The sequence below is a fragment of the Anopheles nili genome, chromosome 2 (assembly GCF_943737925.1).
Source record: "Anopheles nili chromosome 2, idAnoNiliSN_F5_01, whole genome shotgun sequence".
Lineage (NCBI taxonomy): Eukaryota > Metazoa > Arthropoda > Insecta > Diptera > Culicidae > Anopheles > Anopheles nili.
In genome coordinates, this window is record NC_071291.1 from 34,151,264 (window position 1) to 34,173,584 (window position 22,321).

The 22,321-nt window shown below is 48.5% G+C and overlaps 1 protein-coding gene across 1 annotated transcript in view; it reads right to left on the bottom strand.

Annotated features, from left to right (window-relative positions):
* Positions 1–703: 703 nt before the first annotated feature.
* LOC128721401 (uncharacterized) overlaps positions 704–22,321 on the bottom strand; it is a 69,867-nt gene continuing 48,249 nt past the window's right edge. The window contains exons 3-6 of the mRNA XM_053815153.1: positions 19,141–19,363; positions 11,569–11,696; positions 5,704–5,872; positions 704–3,499 (exon numbers count right to left, since the gene is read on the bottom strand). Coding sequence (XP_053671128.1) covers positions 2,985–3,499; positions 5,704–5,872; positions 11,569–11,696; positions 19,141–19,363 — 1,035 coding nt within the window. The 3' untranslated portion in view covers positions 704–2,984. The remainder of the gene's footprint in view (positions 3,500–5,703; positions 5,873–11,568; positions 11,697–19,140; positions 19,364–22,321) is intronic.

Sequence of the window (22,321 nt, forward strand, 5' to 3'; positions counted from 1 at the left end):
TGTATATTTCATACGTTTTGCTCAAATATATCTCATAAGCTTCGTTTTCAAATATCATTCCAAAGCCTACTACGCATGCTATTTTTGTTAGCGTCAATAACAATGCAAGGTAAAGGTGAACGATGGACTATAAATGCACGATAATAACAAGCAGTTATGTAGTTTTAAATTTGAAATAAACCAAAAATATACAAACATTACGTATGGCTGCAAAATTGTTTGCTTTTTAGCGATTTAACGAAATAATCTGATAGTTAAATTTACAAACAGCTTCATACAAAATTGTGAAAAAGTTTATAAAACGCACCATAAAAATGGATTTGAACAAACTAACTTAACCTGCCTACTACGTTTTACCATGCTTTGCTGTTTCATGAGCTTTTGTGATATCTTTTATAATGTGCTCTTGTGTGGAATTGAACTTACCCGTTGCTTAAAAACAAAGCGTTTACTTACGTGCTTTTATTACAGCAAAGCCAGTAACCTGTTACGATTCCAATATTTTCTCAACATCGTTCAAACGATTCCGCCAATGCGCCAACGTTCCAACGCATGCGATGGTCCGAGAACTGGCGCGACAGAAATAACATGTCCCCGTGCCACACAACTGCACAATTAAACCGGCACGCATAAACATAAGCATAACCGTTAACGAACAATTGGCCATCATCATTCTGCTACTTACCGCCGACATTTCGCCATTTGCGCACGCAACACCACCAGCTTCAGTTGTAATGTTTTATTTCATATATATTTTTCCATTATTTTGTACATTCATTTATCATATATTGTTTTTTTTCTCCTCCTCCTCCCTCTTTCCTCTCACGGTGCTACTGCCACGGTTTTGCGCCCGCTGTTCGGGGTGAGACGGTTTGCAATGTTCACGGTTTCCCTTTTCCGGTTTCGGTGCTCGCGATTCGCGTCCGATTGACGATCGATGCGGGCCAGCTCCGAAACGCGTCCTTTTTTTCCACTCTTTCCCCCTCATTAACCTGCTAGATGCGTGTGGGGAGGTTTATTTTCCCACCCACATTTTCCACGCACGCTCTCTCTCTCTCTCTCTCTCTATCTTTCGCTCGCGTGCTTCCTACCATACCAGTGCCGTCTAGCTTGGCTTACTTGCACGTACCGTGGATTAGCAGCTACCGGGTTCAATGCACGGTTCATTAAGCACGCAGTTTTACTGCGTTTCCGCGCCACCCAACCCACCTTTCACAGCGCCCCTTTTTCATGCGTACAGCGAACCGCGATGGGTAAAAGGACACGCGGGCGCACTTCCTTTGGCGCTCTCGCCTATGGCTTTATTTAAATCTTGTTCATTTTACTATGTTGCTTCAGCTGGATACAGTTACGGGGGGTTCGGTGTGTGTGTGTGTATGTGTCTGTGGTTGGCTGCGGGGGTGGATGCATCCCAAACCACCCCCCAAGACGCCGTGGAAAAGGGAGTATGGGCGTTGAGTTGAGACTGAGATTTTCGTAAAATCCACATCTAGCGCAGTGTAGTTCCTTATGGGACATGGGCAGGATAGGGCAGGGTTTCCACCTAGTGTACAGGGGTTGCTTTGCTCAAAAATTTGAAAAAAAAAAATATCACTCAATTACTTCCATAATATAGTTCGTGTTATTCCATCCGACTGGCTGTGGGCGTGTGGGATGGTGAGTGGGATGAGTGAGTGTGTATGTTTGGGGGTTTCATTTGTTTTTTTTTCCTTTCGCTCTCTTGATTTACGATTTTATATGATTTTACCATAGTTTAACGAGTGTTTTCTTTTTTTTTTGTTCTTTCTTTTTGTTTTAAATTAACGGAGTAACTCTCTCTCTCTCTCTCTCTTTCTTTCTTTTCTCTAACGTGGCCACCTGTGCGCCTCCACCAGCTGTTGCAACTTCCTTCTCAACTCGTTTTTCTAACGAAAGCTGCCTCGCCAAATGGTTTAACCGCGGAGAACACACAACTCCCTTCACGCGTTCGTATGCACGCCTGCCGCAAGCAGACCTGCGTTTGATTTAGCTAATGTCGATCCCTAACTCCTCCATCGCATCTGCACGCCCCCGCTTCAACGGGCGTGAGTAACCAGCTTATATACGATCTCTCTCTCTCTCTCTCTCTCTCTGTCCCTCTCTATCTCGTCTTCGTTATGGCCACGATTTCGGTTTCATTATTTTAAAACGCACTTCCACATCTCGGACCCCCAATCCCATAGGACGCCCAAGGCTCGCCTAATGGCGTTTCCACCGGACCTTTGGGCTTGAGGGTGAGCTGAATATTTCGTTCCGCTTACGTTACGTACTATAAGAGATACCTAAAGATAAATCAGTTTAACAGACTTTTGCTTAACTTACACGTTACATGTTTGCGGCCGCAGTGTCCGCACGCCGATCCTTCGAGCGATCCCTTCGATCCTTCGAGCAATCCTTTCGATCCTTGCGTATTTTCTCTCTCTCTCCCCACCCAGGCCGGCCCCTCGATCGGATTAGGTCACGCAGTTACAATTTCGGCATCGTAATGTTTTCTCCACACCATCCGAACTGGCCACAGGGTGTGTCATGCAGTCCGCAACGACGGTACGGCGTATGCAGCGCCGTGATTAAATGGGTTTAAGTGGCCTTCTGCCGTTAGTTGGGCAGGCACCCGAGAGAGGGCGCCACCGTCACCGGGCTTGGGGATGCAGATTTACAGCCGACGAATGCAGAACGCATCAGCCGAGAATCAGATCAGAAGGAGTCGAGGCGGTCGCTCGTTCTTTTGCACCGAAAGGTGTCGGGATGTCCGACGCTTGTCTCTTACCTCTCTCGAAACTCGCGACCACCACTGGCTGTAGGAAGGACGAAGGATGATGCCCCCCACCAGGGACAGGATAACGAAGTGTACTGGGGCGTGTTCGTGAGAAAGGTGTGCGTGTGCTCGTTCTCCCTCTCTCCATCTCTCTCGCTCTCTCTCTTGCTCACGGCAACTTGGTAAGCGAACGATCCTGATGAGCTGCGTCTCATCGAACGGCTTCAGAGCCTTCGGAGGTCCTGGTCCTGCGGCGTTGCTGAAACGTCTGGGAAAAGCAGCAAACCGGTCCCGGGCCCGTCCGCCACCGGTGATTGTGGTGGTGATGGTGCCGTAACAGCCTCTCCGGCCGGTCATGGTTCGAAGAGTGCGAGCTACCGGCCATGGCGCTGGTAGCAAAGGGCGGCCGTGATGAGGCCGCGAGAGGGCACGTTCGGTGCGGGAGCATAAGTGGGAGGCGTAGGGACACGCAAGGAAGCCTCATACGGGCGAGACCGAGAAGGATGGGGCGCAGGAGACAGACTACGATGAGCCGCAGGAGCTGGCGTGCGGCCGGTGGCCACCGGATCGGCTCGGAAGGCGCAGCGCACCGACGGAGCAGAGCAAGGACGAAACCAGCACCGATGCCAGCACCAAGAGCTGATGGTTGAGTGGCGTGCGATGAAGCGGTCGTCCCGCGCGCTGCATTGCTGCTGGGTACTCCCCTGGAAACGGAATGGGAAACACCTGTCAAATTTTTCCCTCAAACTGTTCTTAACCAGTTGGACAGAGCTACGTTCGAGTTGTGGTGCAGTGGATGCGAACGAACCACCGGAGGACTGGGCCACCTGCCGACGTACCGGGCCCGGGCGCTGGAATGAACCAAATGGCACGACGCCGGGGACAGGGGACAGGAAAGCGGAGATCGGGGAGGAATTGGCGGGAAGGGTGAGGGAGTGGTTGAGAAAAGCGGAAGCGATGGAAGACGCATACGTAATATGGTAATGGCGAAAGTGTTGGAAAAGGGCCACATTCGACCACGAAATGGTGCAACCTTTTGCTGGCCCTTTAGATGAAGCATTCCGGCTTCCTATGTGAAGAAGCCTAATTGAGCGTGTGAGCGTGAGCACGAGCTGTGAAGTAGCAAACAGTGTATAATATTATTACGAAGCTAGGCAACATTAGCCCCTTGACGTGCAAGTTTTTTTTTACAACACTTTGCAATTTTCATTGGTTCCAGTGGCTCCTGTTACGGTGATAACTGATAAAGTTCTCGGATGGGCGTTAAAAAAGACGTTCACTTGTAGCGCCCGCGTATTTGCTAAGCACGCAGAATAAACAGCGGAGTTGAATAAGTAATCATTATTTAGCTATTGCAACCAAAAAAAAAACCTTAGCTACCAAAAATGACGGAATGAAATATTTCAAAACCTTGCAGTTTTGCTTTTCCGCGTCTAGTGGAATCAAGACAACAGCATGCCTGGTTGTTGCCATGGAAACAGTCAAACATGTCACTCTTTTGCAGCCGCCGTTTTTGCAAGACCGTTCCTTTTTTTCTCTAAAGCGTCAAAATGCGCTACGCTTGTGGCCGCAATAAATCAGCCTTAATTGTTGAAACGTTTTACGCTAATTGAAATGTTTCGCTACCCGTTTGTGGGGTTTTGCGCTTGTTTTGCGAGCGCATGATGCTTCCCGGCCACAGTTTCAGAATCGATTTTTTTTAGCTGTAACACACCCAAACCGTTGTATTCCGGGCAAAAAACCCCACGACATCGGGGGCGCTTCTAAATAACTTCGCAGACACGCTGCTGCATTTGGGGCCGCGCTTACCACGCAGCCAATATTTCCATTCCGCGCGTTAAACCAAAAGCAGATTATTGGCAAAGTTGGAAGCGAATCGGAAATTAATTTCCCATAACCATTTACGCTCTCCCCCTTTTCGGCTCGCTCGCGTTTGGAAAAGTTTTTGCGAATCATCTCGTCGACGGTGCGGATTATGCGGAATTGAAGCCGTTTCGCATCCTTTCTCCCCCAAAAGGATCAACAGAAGGCGCGTAATAGGTTGGCTCCCCGAAGCTTTCGCCGGGTACGGAGCACAAAATGAGATATTAACCAATCTAATATTGACCCATGGTAAAGGCAATGCCGCTGGCTGGCCTGGCCTGGCCTGGCAGGATGTCCGGAAACGTGCACCACAAAATTTGTTACCGTCCGTCCGTAGTTTATTCGGTTGACCACGACCGTCGTCCTTGCATTGCATCACGAATCTTACCGACTCCCGAAGGGTCGTGATTGCGCTCAAGGCACCGCTCAAAAGGGCGTGTGCATTCGGTGTGCTTGGCTGAGCTTTTGCACAGGGTGCGTTACAACCCACTTTGCGTTACGTCGAAGCAAGCTCGGTCTTCAGTTCGAGCGCTTCCCTGAATGCTTGAAGACGTTCGCCCGTGGGAGCGGATGGAGATTTATTGACATTCTCCGGCCGTCGGTCGGTCGAGTTCGTAAAATCGAGTACACCAGCGCTTACCGACCGGTCGGTTGGCGAGTGAGGCGATCTTGAAGTGAAGAGGTTTCCAAACAAAACTCCCGACTCGGGGCTTGAATGCATCTCGAACTGCCCTGGTCGTACCGCGAGCGAGCGAGCGAGCTCGAATCGAATCCGGGACTGCAAGGACTGCACGGGGTTTCCTCCCATAGGCACCATTCATCAAGCCCGGGGTTCGCAATCTAATAAAAGTCCATTATTGGAGCGATCAATCAAGATTCAAAATATACAGCAATATAAACGGCGCCCGTTGAGACGCCGGGCGGGTCTCTCCGGTTCCAGTCCAATGGGAAATGAAATAAAATGAGCTTGGACGGGGTTTTGTTTGGCCTTGCCCGCGCGTTGCCCCCTTCGCGTCGTCCAGTGGTTCGGTGGGGATTTATGGGTGGGTATAAATTGGTGGACCTACCGTTTAGGACGTGCACGGTGACACTTTTGCTTTTGGCGTTGGACGGATTGCACGTGTACTGTCCGGAATCCGATGGCCGTGCGTTCTGGATGAGCAGGAACGAGGTCGTCGTGTCACCTTTCTCGGTTATGACCGATACGCCACCGCGCGGAGAATCGTAGCTGATGATCTGCGGGAGAACGATAAGAACGAACAAAACACAAAACATGTTAAGTTGTAACTTTGGCCACCGCGTAAGGGATTAAGGTGGAAATGAGTATGCGAAAGGATGCGCATGCTTTCGCATTGATTGTTGAAGGATCATATTATGTTTAATATCTTCATGATCCTTAATTTAAATTGATGAAAATGATACATTAAAAAAAGGTCCAATTTTCAAGGAAATGCGGTGCGTTTATCTTGTAGCAAATAGGTAGTTTTAGAAACATCTAATCGAATTATAATACACGCACCCTTGTCGCGTTTCTTTAGTCTTTAACTGAATAGTCTTTACCTAAAACTACGTGTCACAATCAATACTAATAGGACACTCACGACGATTGTTGGCCATTTTATTTTCACTACTCTATCGCACGTTCTTAGAATTTTTCGCTGTCAATGGTAAATCGAAATCGAAATCAAAGAACATATTGTAATTCCTTGCATTTTCAGCGAACACATTTGCATCGAAACGTAACGAACAGTGCACATTTCATCAGTTCACCGAAATGGTATTTATGGCAATCAGCAAATAGCGCGTATCAAACCGACCGCAACGGCATTGCACTCTCGCAGCGATATCGCGATTTCCATAGAACGCCAACATACACCTTGCTTGTTATAAAGCGCATTTGTTGCGCTGGTCGGAAACGATTCATTTCGAGTCACTTCGCGCAATCCGCGCGAGTCATTCCATATGATTGATGGAAGCTTCCAGCCCACGTGGACTCGCACTCGCATTAGACTCACATTTTCCCGGTAGTTTCCGTCTTCAATTTCCCCGAACCGAGCGGCACAAACACCGGCGGAACAGGTTAGCTCCTCGTTGGTGGTTGTTGCTGCCGTTTTTTGCTGATGGCGAGCCGCCAGCCTTCTCGTGACACTTGTGGCTCGTCAACAAAATGGCGCACCGTGGGCGGAAGCAACTTGTTGATTGGCCTGTCACCGGCAGCGGAACGCCAACCGCTAATGATGATGGCGCTGACCGCCATTGCGCTGTGCTTTCCACGGACGGGCAGCACGGATTTGTTGCGCTCGGTGTTGCGCTAACAAACATCGGCCACTATCGCTGGTTCCGGCTCACCGAACCATACCGTCAATATCCGGTCCGCTGCGATCATCGCTCGTCATTATCAGCGTAGCCATCGGCTCAACGCTCTAAGGGTTGCTCTTGGTCCGTTACTAGGCAACGCTCAACACCGAACGAGCCCCGGGGTTTGTTTTGCCGGTCGGATGCGTCTGTTTGCGAGCTGCACGGTTCAATGATTCCCCGTACCAGTCGTTAGTGTTTTTAGACGATTGGTGTTCGGCTTCTTTTTTGTGATTATTTTTTTTTTATTATTTTTAGCTGCTACTGCCGCTGCTGCTGCTGCTCCCGCTAAGCCATAAATGCCCATCTCGGGCAGCTTTCCATTGGGGAGAGCAAATCAAACATCCAAGTACCCCGATTCCGCGTACGTTCCCAGCGACACCCCTGGATGGTGCGTACTGGTCAGCGATCAGCGACGTAATTTTGTTTCATGAATTATTGATGAGTAAATATTTGCGGGCTGTGCAGCTGTTTATACTTTTCTCGCAGCCGCTCGGCCGATAGGGACGCAGAACCCGAGCGAACCCGTCTTTTATTTTCTGCTACTTTTTTACTGGATCGGTTGCAGACGGTGAACCTGTTAGGCAAACCTGGCAAATACCCACCAGACCGTTTGCTGTTCAGTTCGGTTCCTGCTAGTGCCTCGTGGGGGCTTGTATCTTGGGGCGAGATGGTTAGCCTGCCGCTTTTCCGGAGCTTTTTCCGGGGAATGGTGGGCGGAAAAAAATCACCACAAGCGACCGGCTGTTATTTGTTTTATTCCATTTGCCGTGCTTTCGTGCCGTTCCCCGTCGTTTCGTTCCTCTCAGGCTCAATTCTCAGGTGCACACGCGCACAACGGCACACCATAACGCCATTTTGTAGGACGCAAGGTCGCTCGGAGCTCCCTCAACAGGTTTGCGAATCCACGCGCCGGAAAGGCTAACATCCGGCTTCCGGTTTCCGGTTTCCTGTTTCCGACGTTTATCAACATCCAAATCGGATTTTTATAAAACAACTTACACACAGCCATACGCATATACGCGACCACACAAGCTAGCTCGTGTCTGTGTATAGGAGCATGCATGTAAATCCACACGCAAACTGGCCGTTGAAGCGAAAATGCACCTCAAAAACCCGATTCCAACCGCGTTGGAATGGGATTAAAGAAATTCTATCTGAAGCTTTAAGCTTCAATCATTACGCGACCTATCGAGAAGTACCACTCGGTTTTTTTTTGCTTAACGAGCAAAAATAATCACGCCAGTAATGACGTGCGAAATGTAGGTGAATATTCATTAAAACATTCCGTGTGCGCATTTTCTTTACTCTTTCACTCTCTCTTTTTTTTTGGTGCTCTCACCGCCACCAACGTGCTCATCTCACGTGCCAAAGCGGAGGTCACATTTTTACTGCTCGTTTCCTTTGCTGTGGCAGCGACAAAAATCATTCCTTTTTTAACATCCCTCACCCCCAGACCTCATCGACTCGAACCCGTGCTGACCCCGCACTGGGACGCAAACGACAGCTTCATTATAGATTCGTGCGAATCCATGTGGAAAATGGACACAAAGTCGGCACGCCCGGTGCCCGGATGCTGGACTGTGATTTCTTCGTGGTACGTGGGTGAATCGCAATGTGTGTGTGTGGGATACAGGAACGGTACTATGTGTAATGAGTTACACATTGGAGATGGGGAGTATTTTTGTTTTTCTCTTTCAATGTCAGATCGGTTCGATGCTTTTTCATTACAACACGAAGCAGAGTGCACGGGCATTTGATGTTTGCGGGTTGAAAATGAAACATTCGCCCGGAGAGGTCATCTCAACAAGCAGGTGCATTATGTGGTTGGATTGCAATTCACTGTAACGGACACCGAATAGGAAGGTTTTGATGTGAATTTTTGTCCATTTTTTTTGCCAAAAAGAAGCCAAATTGTTTGTTTTGTAAAGATGTGGAAAACCAGAAAAAATGAAACAGAAATTCTGGCGCATTTTTCAAGCTTACATTTTTTTCTCACAAGCTTAATCGTAAGCTTGAAAGGACATATTTACAAAAGCTTCGTACCCAGTACTGGATCGGAACATTACACCTATCGCCCCACGCGTTAAGCCACTGGAAAATGGCCTCTCGTAGAGGATGTTTGCGAGATGTCGCGCAAACCCGTTTAGCGTCCTTTGTGAGCACCAAAATCACCTCCATCGGATGTTGGATATTCTAGAGTGATTTTGAAGTTGCATTTTCCATTCTGCGGGCCCCATAGCACCCCAATGCGGTGCCATTTTCACCCACCAAATGCACCCGCGAATCATCGGCGATTTGACTCGCACAAAAACGTCGGAACTCGGCGCGAACCTGTACGACTGCCGGTGCCAAAATTCTCTGTCAGCGAGTCAGCGAGCAACCGTTCGTTTCAATTTTCCACCTGACGAAACGCGAGAGCCACACGACGCGTGGACCGTGTTCGATATCCTATTAATTCATTTAGTTTTAGCTCATCGTTCCGGACCCGGTTCCCCGCGTGGCGCCATGCACACAGAACGGTCTGCGATGGTGTGATGGAACCGTGTGTCAGGCTTAATCCACCTGTCCAAGCAAGTCTCGCCGTTAGGTCGGTTGTCCCGGGAGTCCGCAAATGGTTACGTGGAACCCATTTGCACCATCATTTAGGGCACACTCGCTACGACCGCTACGACCAACGACGACGACGCCCACGACGGCGACTCCGGTTCGGTTCCCGGGAAACGTGCGCAATGCAGCTTAGCGCACCGCTGCATCCATGAATATGGTAATGGATTTTACGGGAGAGTGCAGTTGCCTCGGGTGGAATATAAATTAGCCGACCGAAAGGTTGCAACCGAGAACCGGAGATCTCGGTGTTCGGTGCATCGCGGCCTGGCCCTGGCAGAGGTGCATCATCGTGCGACCTGCACCGAGCGAAGCGAAGGATGTCGAGGGAACGAAAATAAAAAAAAAGAAAAAACCAGGTAGGTGGGCGAAAAATCTGGCAACATTTTGCGATCCTTACACCGCTCGCAGGTAATTCCATAATGCTTATTAGCCTGCGGGGAAAACGCGCGAGTCGACGGCATCGTTGGAGCCCTTTTTTTTGGCGTGTAGCGGTAATCTGGAGTGCAGGGCAACGGAGTGGATGAAAAAGAAAGAGAACTAGATTTAACCCTTGCCGTAGGGGTTGGGAAGCTGGGAGGTCAATTGGAACTGGGCGCCAGGGATGAGCACATGCATGGGTGCGAGCTATCAATTACTTCCATTACGTGTGACAGGAAAAATCAATTGGCGCACTTTGGCACGGCCGGTTCTACGATTCAGTACGTCCGTTCGCTCGTTTGTGTGGGGGTTTTATCGTGATTCTTTTTCTTTTTGGCCCCCACATCGCTAGAGGGATGCAATGGTTTTAATTTGTTTTTTTTTTAAATCAATTGCATTCGTGAGCATTGTGCGGATTAGATGCAGTTTCGGTGGTGGCACCGTTTCAATTAGGTTTAATTTCACCGCTCGGAACGGGCTACGGTTCGTCATTCAATTGGGTGTTGTCGAGTTGAGCGAAATGATTTGAAAAAAGGCTGTTTTTATCGATAATACACAAGAGAAATGGTAGCCCCGGAAGGCCGTAAATGAAAATCCGTGGTAGGGATTAGGTTCCTAAAAGGAGTATAGGCTGAGCGTTACAATTGAAACGACTTCAACCAAAAACTGCTTTACTTTTCGAGGGATACTTTCTTTAGAACTGCTTCGAAACTGAATTTCATATTTTATCCGGTCATTCATGAAGATCTTTTCGAGGTTTCCCGCACGCAGACGTGTTATTGATTTATTTCAACATTCGTGTTCAACGAACTACGATCTAACTGAACCTGCAATCAATAGTATACATATTTTGTCTTGCAAAAAATAGTCTTTTTCTTTTGTTGCAGAAATTCTTAGTGATATTCAACTGCGTGTTATGCTGGCTGAATATTGAACACATTGCAGTTAGTGGAGCATCATCTTCTCCGTAAAGACCGTTCAGGTGCATGTGTGTTAATTTTTTTACCAGATGCAACTGAACCTACTGAAAGGTACTTTATTGAACCTTTACTGACTTAAATACACAGCTTTTTTAGATTAAAATCGTTTCGTTACGCAATATAACTCGTAACATTCGATTGACCTTGCGAAAGACAGATTAAAAATTGGTCTGAAACGTAAGTTTAACGTCTAGCAAAAGTATTTAAGTATGCTTGCTGACGCTGAAGAAACGCAACTTATTTGCCTTCTATTTTGTATTGAAACCCTTCATTCTGTTTTCTTGTTCCTTGAATAAGGATTGAACTCGGTCGTGTAGAACAAAGCAATTGTCATACGAAAGGCGCTCTCTCGGATGTTTGCCGTGGTTCTGCCCATCTGAAGATTCCAGAGATAACGCTTATGCGATTTGTAGCGAAGATTTTATCCCTTTTTATCGGCTTACTGTTTATATATGAAACGGTTCCTTCTTCTAAACCGAGCACTGCCGCAATGGCTGGAATGCAATTTCACAAAACCCATTGGGGCTTGGGGCGATTCGCGACCACTCCGCCCGGCACGCCGGTACTTACCGCGTTGTTGTGATTCCAGAAGATGTAAGCCGGCGGCTCGGGGGAATCCTTCACGACACAGGTCAGGTTGATGGTCGAACCGCTCTCGATGTACAGATCGGGGGCACCAATTATCTCCGTCGAGGGTTCTGGAAAGAAAAGCAAGCAAAACGTGGGTATCGTGGCCATGAGAATCGAGGATTTATTTTTGACCATGCGCGATTTCGACACTCTTCGGAAAAGAGTAAGATTTTTTCGCCACCAAAAATGAAAAAAAAACATTTAAAAACCTTTTTTTTTCATTTTCAGACGAAACCCGATACACGGGTGTGTCGTGTGTGAGCTCCTGCTTTTTTATTGCACCAGACTCGAGTTTCTTTAGAAACCTAGCCCGAAGTGGCCAAACCTTATCTCCGATTCGGCCTCTCGCAAGGTGCTCCAGCATAGTGATCCCAGCAAAAGTAATCCTGCAAACAAACCCCGATCCGCTCCGGTAACCCCTAAGCCGGTGGTCCAACGGGAGGCCCAGGAAACCTGCCAACCGTACCCGTGTGGAAATTGACCCCAAACCTGAAAAACCCGGCCCTGAAAGCCTCCGCTGGCCACCCGGAGCTGTGGAAATCGGTCGTATGTTTTATCTTTCTCTCTTCTTTCTTTCCTTTTGCTTGTGAGTGTGAGTGTGTGTGCGTCCCTTTGGGGCGGTTTTACTTTTTAACCCTTCTCGCGTTCTCGTCTTCGGTCGATCGATCGATGCTGCTTGTGGGGGGGGGGGGGGGGGGGGTAGGTTGGATGAAAAGGGCCCACCTTTTCTTCGCTTTTGCGCCGTGCTATTTCATTTCGGGAAGATTTATGCCCGATTCCGTTTGTGCCATTGGCGAGGACTCGACGGCGTGTGCTCGGGCAAACGAAAAACAAACAGCAACGCACGGCGCAAACGGACCGAAACTGAAGAAGAAGAAGAAAGAGGAGAAGAAAAAGCCCCTCCCCCCAACAGCCGGACAATTCTTGCTCCTTCTGCGTATTCCTCTAAGCGGGTGTGATCCAAATTCTTTCCCAAAAACCCCCGAGCAGGGCAGTTCCCGAGAGCGTAAAAAATAAATAATAATACCACGCAAACGGTGTGTCCCTGTGTTTCTGTGTGTGAGTGTGTGTGTTAGGTGGGACATCCTCCTCCCCCCCTCTCCTCCCCCAGTGGTCTTGTTTTGTTTTGTCCCCCGAGAAAACCGAAACTCAACCGAATGGTGGGATTTTCCCTCGTGGTGCTGGTGGAGGAAGGATTGAAGAACCTGGCCTTGGCGCATCCCGCCGGGGGAAAAATGGAATTTATGCGTCCCCCCTTCTCCGGTATGGGACTACAATTCCCGGGGACCGATGGGAATGGCTCGGTTTCCAAGTCGTCCTTTTGTTTGGCCCGTCCCCGGGTGAGGTATTTGTTTGCGTTCGCTTTGAAGCCGTCCCACAAGCCCGTCCAGGTTGCCCATCCTTGGGCGGCTTATTACTAACACCGGGAGTAATAAATCAAATATTTTCACTTGATTTTATTTCCTTCCGCCGGTGGCAATCCGCCGCATCCTGCCGACCGAAATCTTCGGTGACGGAAATGATTGAAAACAGGACGGTTTGATTACGATGGGACCTTTCGCCTGGTTTGGCGCGTTTCCGGACTTTACCCCGGTCGCGCCAATCGATGGCGAAAATAGCGCAGATATTTTCCTCCAATTCCGGGACAGTTTTCCCGCCCCCACACCGGAACCACGCGCGTTGGGTGGGATTTCGTGGTGGAATCATCCTGTCACGCGGCGGAAATGGATGTCATTTTAATCCCACGCCACACTAAGCCCGAAGGGCCTTCGTTCGCCTTCGAGCCATCGGCTAAGGGTCGATGGTGTGAGTGTGGAATTTGCCATTAACGGAATTTATGATAATTCATCAATTAGTTTTTTTTCTTCTTCTCATGCACGTGTGTGTGTGTCCGTCCGTCTGTGCGCATTTCGGTGTGTTTGCTCCGTCGCCTCGGCTGCGAAAATCTTGACACATTCACACTCACACGAATGGGTTTCAGGGAGGCATGGGTATCGAAGCAGGCGTGGAAAATCGATACCATTTTCGAGCTCACGACGGCGTGCCCATTATGTGATTGCGTTGCAGTAATTGAAAGTTTATGCGAGCTTTTGCGTAAGCGCTTCTTCGCAAGCGCTTTGAGAAGTCGCTGATTTGTCGCTTCTTTCCTGCGTCTTGCAGGTTTTTTTCTCGTTTCTGGAAAAAGGGCTCCTTGTTAAAAAGCGTCCAGTGACGTAACGACGAATCTGGTGAGGTGAGCTTGCGATAGCTCGCGTTCGATTTCGAGCTGCATAATCCTCAGTGAAGTGCAGGTGCATTAGCCCGCACGGGTCCACGCCCTCGTACAAACACATACGTACTGGTGGGAGCGTGGCCCGAGAAAAATGGAAATTCGGAGTTTCGTTGCGAAACCACGAGCTGGGCGCACCTGAACTTACTTGCGGGCAGCCAACACATCCTAAAGGGGTTTGGTTTTTAGTGTAAACTTTCGTATGATGTGTGCTCCGAGTCGACCCGAGCCGGGGGAATTTTCCAACTTTTTCGCGCTATCCTTTTCGTTCTAACAACGTACGGTTGTTTCGTTACAAATTTGCCTTCCAAAAGCTCTCTTTAATTCGAACATTTGTGCCAGTGATGCTTTTGCTCAGCAAACATCTTTCCGTTGCGTGCGGTTCGGGCTGTGTGCACGTGGAAAAAGCGTGGTAAATGGGTTCAAAACCCATTTCGTTTCGCCAGCTCTTTGATTCGTCCCTCTCGTACACAAATCCGACGCTTGTGTGTAGTTTTCAGCTCGGGTCGGGCAACGTTGGGCGCACCCTAGGAAGCACCGGAACGCCGGCAGGAACTGATGATAAGCCGCAATGTTGCTCCCAAAACACTCGCAACCGGTACAATCAAGTTTATTTTCGGACTCCCCTCCCCCGGACCGGAAGTTGCCCCTTTTCCACCGTGTGGGAGCTCCCGGAGGTTACTCTTTGCAACTTTGTGCCCGTGCTTTCAACGCGCCAAAGGCGAGCGATCCAAGAGCGAAGTTTCGTCCCTGCTCGAGCCATGGCCTGAGGTTCAGCACCGTAAGAGGATGTGTGCTATTTTTGGGATCCCGAAGAGCCTTCTGCGTGTAACCGAGCGGACAAAAAGCGATTTACACCGGGAATGGTGCTTCCCGCGTGAGCTCGGGCGAAACTTTCGACCTTTCGCAAACCGGAAGTGTCCTCCAACCCCATACGGTGGCGGCGTAAGCTCGGATCCGGCACGCCCCGAGTACCGAAGCGAATCTACGCGCTCTAATATTTATCGATGGTTTTAATTGCGCCCTGCTCAGTTTTATGAGTTTGTCGATTAAGCGAGTGGTTTGGTTTATTTCTTCCGAATGCAAATGAGCCCGGGGATTTATCGTGGCGCCATCGTTCACCATCGCAACAGAGGCAACATGGTGCATGGTGCAGTGCTGTTTTCCGTAGTTTTTCTAGGTTTTCCCTGGCACCGAGGAGTGTTCCATCAGTCGAGCGTCGTGCATTCGCCCGCTGCTGGCTGGTGGTCGAAGGGGGAGTTGATACGGAAAATTGCTTTCGAAGTTTGGCAGTGATTTATCGGCGATACCAACCCGTCGTGTGTCGTCGGTGAGCGGCTCAATCTGCTGGGGCTGTGTGTGGCACGGAGCGTCGTTGCACCATTTGTATTTGCACCAGCCTAACAATTGGAGTTCGCGTGCCACCGCCAGGTTTAATGGAGCTCCCTGGATGGTGGTGGTTTCAGCTCAATTAGCTTCGTGATGTCGAGTTACATTGCTGGGTGCTTTTTGTGGTTATGGAATTGGGGCTGCAAGCTGGCAATGAGAGCTTATGGTTCGAGAGGTGTTCTTGTTTTGATTTTCATGTCGATCTTTTTGCAGGGTGAAATGTTGGTGCAAGATCTCATTTATTGCGACATTGGAATGCCAATATTGAGGTTGTGCCGTTGGTAATAATTTCGTTTCGAATTAAAAACCTAAAATAAACCTCGTAGGTAATAACTGGAACTGTTCGAACTGCGTAATATTACATTATTTTTGATTTGCTAGCTTAAATATAGTTTGTTTGGTTTTCGGCTTCTCTTTCATAATGTATCAAACACGAAAATGTCTGACCTCTATTTCTGACTGAAAAAATTGTGCTGTTTCGTGCAGTTCACAGGAATGTTCATATACTGAATTCATTCATATACAGGAATTTTTATTATGAAAGACCTACAGTTGTACTCTCTTGCGAATTCATTTCATGCTGCATAGCTACATAGAAACCAGAATTTTGTCCTTTGGTTGGAGTTTCAATCATCCGAATAATTTCTTGGTTGCAATAGTGCTGTGATTTTGACCTGCAAGTGGCAATGCATGCATCCTGTGAACGTATCGTGCTGTGGATATATCATGCTAAGAAATTGCAGGTACTCTTTTTCTTGGAACTATTCCGATTTACGAGTGCATTCAGTAATGCAGCTATACTACGCCTGCCTTTCTAAGAAGCTAGCATATGAAAGGAACTCAAAAAGCTTCCGAGTCTTTCCATCATCTAATGGGTAACCCAAATAAGCGGAAGAACTCAAACAACTCGGTGTCAGACTGCAACATAGTTTCAACGTAAGCAAACTAATTTTAAAATCAACCAGCTGCACTTTACGAAAGCGGTTTCGCGAACATATTGTACCTATTCTAAGTTTAGTGGAGTTATGGTAATAATTCTTTGAATTCCGTTCATTCTTGAGACATTTGGCTTTAAAAGTTGAGTTTTGTAAAGGGAAAAAACAGCAGTTTGCCTCGTAAATAATCTTAAACGATGCTTCCCGTGCAGAGTTGTGCTCAAAGGTTGAGAAGCTGTCTCGCTTCTCGCGTTTTGTGACCGTGTGGCTTAGGTTAAATCGAATTCGAGCTACGGACATGCGGAACCGAAATCTTCAATGTGGTCCCGCAATTGAGATTCCAATCACCGGCTGAAGCATCACATCCATCGGAACACATAAATTTTGTCGAGGCTCGGTGTGCCTTGCCCGAAATGGGAGATTTCAATTTCCTTGCCCCCTAAAAACCAGTGTTTGGCAAACATTTGAGCCCGCTGCGCCAACCGAAACCGGCGAAGGTCAGCCATCCCTACGGAAATGGTCCCCCTCCCCAGGAAGGGTTCGAATTGTTTATTTTTCGACTGCCGTTCGGATGGATCCTCACCACGAGCGATGGCGTTAAAAGTCCCTTCAACGGTGGTAAGAATTAAATCGAGCCGTTGGTGCAGCGTTTGGCAGCGACCGTACCTGCAGTAACGGCGTTGGCATCCTGCGGCATCCGACCAACGAGCGACTAAATGAGTTTGGACACTTGGAACAAGGACACGGAGCCGGTGCCACACACGATGCCACACTCACACACACAAGAAAGGCACAACCGTATCGGGATGCTGCCGTAATGGCCCTGTTTACAGCCGGTAAAGGCGAAGCGCTTTATGATGCGCTCTACTGCTGCGTGTCGCAAAGATCGAGCAGAAGAATGGTACCATCCTCTGGGTGGCCAGGAAAGCTGCAGCAGTGCACCAATGCACCGATGGTATCGATGGAAGCACGCTAAATTATTGCAATCGTTTCCGAGGTGCTTTTGCCGATACCGCTGCGGCGAAGAGTCAACACAGCCACTGCTCACCGATAGAAAACCGATCCAACCGAGCGTCGTTTAATTGTGCGATGCACCACACACAAACACACACAAATAAACTGATGCAGCTGGATGCATTCACATCCCTTTATGCAGTAAATGTGGCGAGCTTTTACAGCCGCCAAAGGGGGGACATTTTTGAGCCGATCAAGAAGAAAAGTGCACGATCGAAAAACCATCGATGCAACGGTGCATACGTCAGCCGAGTGTGCGTTTGTTTTATCAGCGCACGGCCGTTGTTGAATTATTTTGTTACCGAAATATGCACACGTTGCCCTGCGGCTAATGCTTCGGATTGTTTTCCGCTACCGCAACCGATCCCATGGCAGTTGATGCCGCGTAATGAGCAGCAAGCATTTGATGACTCGCGCTGGGCAGCGGCATTGTTTGCGCTAATACATTTTCGGTAAATTTGTGCATATTATAGAGCACTCACTCGCGATGTGTGAGCTAGTTGCGTTAATGCACGCTTTGGCTAACATGTTTGTGTGGCGTGCGGGAGGAATTAGATAAGTGGCATTTGGCCGCTTGGAAGTCAGTGGATCAGAATGGATTAGCATTCGACAGCATTCTAGCGCTAGCGAGCCGGCTTGGTATCAGGCGAGTGGTGTTTGCTAGGGTGCAGATTGCGTTAAGTGCCGTTTCATAGCCTGATTCGAGTAGCCTGCCAATCCGCACGCTCTCGATCGGGATCGATAATCGACGGGTACGTTGCATTCACTGGCTAATGTTCCGTAAGATATGCTGCTTCATTTAATGCACCATTAGGCCTTGATTGATGAGTAGTTGGCGAAACAAACATGAACGCTTGGATGTACCTCGCTCGGGGCGATGTGGACATGCGAGACATGCGTAGTTGAGGACTTGTAGCAATGGAATTTAAATTATGTAAACTCGAGAGAACCGGCCAGGGAAGTGCCTCCAAAACAGAGTTTAATACGGCAAGCTTTATTTGAAAATAAACTCATAATTATTATTCAACAATTGAAGAACAACCAAAGCTAGCTTCATTTATTTTGTGCTATTGTTCACATTAATTCTAAACTATAATTTTGACAACCTTCATGGTAACCATTTCAAGATTCCCATTGAAGTGAATTCAAAGTTGCAAAATTAAAATCAAAAGCCTTCCTTTGCCTTGAAAAAGCAACTTTCAGTCAACAAAAATGAGCTTTTGCTTCACTGCAATTATGCGTCCGTACCCTGATGGATTCCTTGGAAGCTCCGCATTGGGAAGCAGGAAACATGAAAGAAATTGTGCGCTAGCTTCCAAGAACCGAAGCATAATTGCACCTGGCGTTATGGCTTATCCAGTCCAGTCAGGAGGAATGTAAATTTCTCAGCTCCAGCCTCGTTCGCGTGAACTTAAACGAAAATATGAAAAACTTTAAAGCACGATTGCAGCTGGTGCGCACTGTCTTCTCCAAATAGGTCCGTTTCGCACGAACTACAAATCACGGTGCAGGCCGGTGCATCCAGCTAGCTGGCCGATTGAATTCCCCAGTGAGTGCAGTGTGGCGCATGCTGTTAGGGTTGCATTTTTGCCTTGCAGTGTTTTGCTGCACCGCCCGGCGTCCGGAGCTCAGTGAAATGATTTTACGACGCGGTCAAACCGTTTGGGAATTAAAATTAATTTAGAAATTGCTCCGACAACCCCCGGCACGCTCGGTCGTCCTGGCCGATCTCACCCATCTCGGTTCGGACGGAGCCTTTTCGCCGAAGCACCCCGAATTTGGTCCGGGCACGATTTGCATGGAATTCAAGGCAGGGTCACTGGTGCACTCTGGAACACGTCCCAGAACCGTGCTCGGTGTGGGTGGTGTTGGTTTTCCCTCGACCAAGCGACGAAAGGCACTTACCGATTACGTTCAGATGCACGAAGTGGCTCATGTGGGGCGTCGTCGAGATCTGGCACTCGTAGATGCCCGAGTCGCGGTGTTGCGGGTACTTGATCTGCAGGCTCCAGTCCTCCGTGTGCGGATGATGCAGCGCTCGGAACCGCTGGTCGGAAGTGTACGTGTACCGACCGACGGTCAGGAGATGGATGTCCCGATGGCGCACCCAGGACACCTGCAGCAGCATCTGTCATGTGAAATGGGATAGAGAGAAAGAGATAAAGCGCTGGTGTAACGAATGAACTAGCTAGGATTCATGATGAGCTTGGAATGATCTGATTTATGCACGATGTACGACACGACGGTGCTCTTTGGAAGTGACGTTTCCCTTTTTGTTGACAGATCTCATCATAGAGCTACTGCTACTAGAACGAATCGGCTCCACCCGATCAAAGTAGGTCTTGTTTTTCATGGAGTTCGTCGAAAAGTCGTCATTTCCGAGTTCGATTTCGAAAAACTCCCATCTTCTGACCGTCAATAGAGCTATTTCATCCTCCCGAGCACGAGAAACGCACTTTCGACCGAAAAATGTGTCCGTTTTTCTCGACATCATTTACCCGCTGCTAAGCAACAAGCTGCAAATCGCTCGAGTTTATCATCTTAATAGCCAACCCGGTTGGGGTTGCATTTTGCTGCACGTTATTGCAAAATGAAGCCAAGCGCTTGGCCATTGCTGTCTTTCTGTCCACCCGGTCGGTCCTGTTCGAAAGATTGTTGAAAGGGGCCAAAGGCACGCAACCGGACGATTTGTACGTCGTACGGTTGCCGACCGCATTGAGGCTAGTGAACTGGCTGGTGTGCAACCGACCACCCCGTGGGGTGGAGATGGTCACATTTTCAGAATGATTCGTGCTGTTCCGTAAAGCGATTGACGGCAGGGTTGAGCAACATTCTTGAAACACAACAGCACCGCCTCGGTGGCCACTTTACCAACCTCCCTATTGCGATGGCAATTACTCGGGTAATTCGAGACGAAGGCAAGTGGAAAAGTGTCACGGACATCGTGGTACAACGTCACTGTACCGCACGAGGTGAACTTCCGGCTAAGAAATCCAGTACCCTATGCGGTTGGGTGGTTCTTTTCCATGACCACGCAACATTTTGTTCGAAGAGGACGACGGTTGGGTATGTCGGATTTATATCCGCTGCGTCCGGGTGCATGTGTCCGGGGTAGAGTGGAGCACTCTTTTTTTTTTTCCTACCATAAAAAGCTTATCCAACCGGTGCGCAACGATGCAACGCTGACGGTAATGCGAGTTATTCCCACCGGAGCATCGACACAACGGCAACGGGCAATTGCATCTGGCGGTTCGGAAGTCGAAGGGCAACGAGCTTATCCAGATGCTGCCGAAGACAGCCGTAATCGGAATAGAAAAGTGCACCGAAGAGTGCAACAATGTTCGATGTCATGAATAATGAAATCAATTAGCTTCAAAACCCGTCGGTTGGTGGAGGTTCAACCGGGACTGGGCGCATCTGGTGAATGCCATTCCGGCACGAGGCACGATTTATCGTACACGATCCTGCAGCCAGCCTGGTCTGCGGAGGAGCTTGGTTGAGTGTTTTTTTCCCAGGAACTAGCTTCGATCGCTTGCTTTAATGGCAGTTGATTTGATCGCCGTTGAGAAGTGCACTTTGCGCTTGTTCATTTTCAGTTGTTAATAACGCTTCGGGGAGAATTTGCTTTCGCAACTAGGCTTGTTTAATCTGTTAGGATCGAAAAATTTTTATTTGAAAATTGCGACGGTGATGGTACTAAAATGGTTTGATAGTGAGGACATTTTATTCGGTGTATGAAAACATTCAAAAACCTTTAAAGGCAGTATTAAATATGAGAAAGAATATTTCTTGCTTGGATATTTAGCATTGATTGCAGCTTAAAAATCACTGCAAAAAAATTGTGCGGCACAGTATCGCCACATCGTGTGTTTTGTAATGATATTGTTGAGTGTTTTTCTTTAATCAGCCGTTAAATTTGCTCTTTCCCCTCCGTGTTTCTGCTGCAAATGATGTTTCGTGTTATGCAAATATTTTTTCATGTTTTGTTGTTCGCAATTATTGCAATTCACCAAGACCTGCAAGAGCCTAATAGCGAAAAAAAAAACAACTAAAAGTAAACGCTCCCGTTCGGGGGTGTCCACGTTGGCTCGCACGATGGAGGCGCCTGGTTGTTCAGCCTTCTCGTTGGTTAAACAATCAATTTATCTTAGCCCACCACTCGGCCCCGAGGGTGAGCCAATTTTCGTGGCACGTCGAGTGTGAAAATTTATTGGCTGTCCATGCGAGGGCCGATATTACGGCATTATTTGGTAGTACACCGCTCCCGGCACGCTATCTTGCTGCACTTGAGCGGGTGGACGAACGAACGAACGAACGAACGAACGGAACATACTTCAGCACTTAAGCACAAGATTAGACCATCACAAATCATGAGCACGAAAGGGTCCACAGCGAAAAACGACTCACGCACACCCGATACCACCCGGTACGCCTGTACGCCACCACGCACCATTAAACAGCACGTGGGGAGGGACACACGGTGGACGAAATGTGACACTCAGGCTTCCAAATGGCGGCCAAGCAGGCAGCGGTGGCAACAGAGCACACAAAAAAAACCAACAATAAAGAAAAAAGTTTTCTCCGAAAAATGACAAGCCGAAAGCGAAACCATATTATAGGTAGCGTTTCGTTCGCGTCACCGGACACGTGTCAACACGGAACACGCAAGGCTCCCTCCGTGGAGGCTTTAATTGATTCATACATATTTGATCCGGCGAAAGCACATAAAAACCGCCTCCACACGTGCGATTTTTCCGTCGCGCTTCGTTTGGCCGTGATAAGCTTCGACCGGTGGCAGTGCGAATGCTCGACGCGGAAGCCCTTAAAATTTCGCTCGCCGTTTGCGGAAGCGTAGCATCGCGTGGGCACATTGCATGGGCGTGGGAAGATAAGTTGGGATGCTTTTTCGCAAGCCTCGCCAGCTCGCAGCACGTCCGGAGCGGAAGGCATAAGCCGCGGCCGTGCTGTAACGGGTGCGATACATTTTTAATTTCTGTTACATTTTAAATGTGCGTTCACGGTGGGCATATGAGCATGTGGGCATGTGGTTCGATTGCGAAAATAATCATTTCGTGAGCCACTCCGG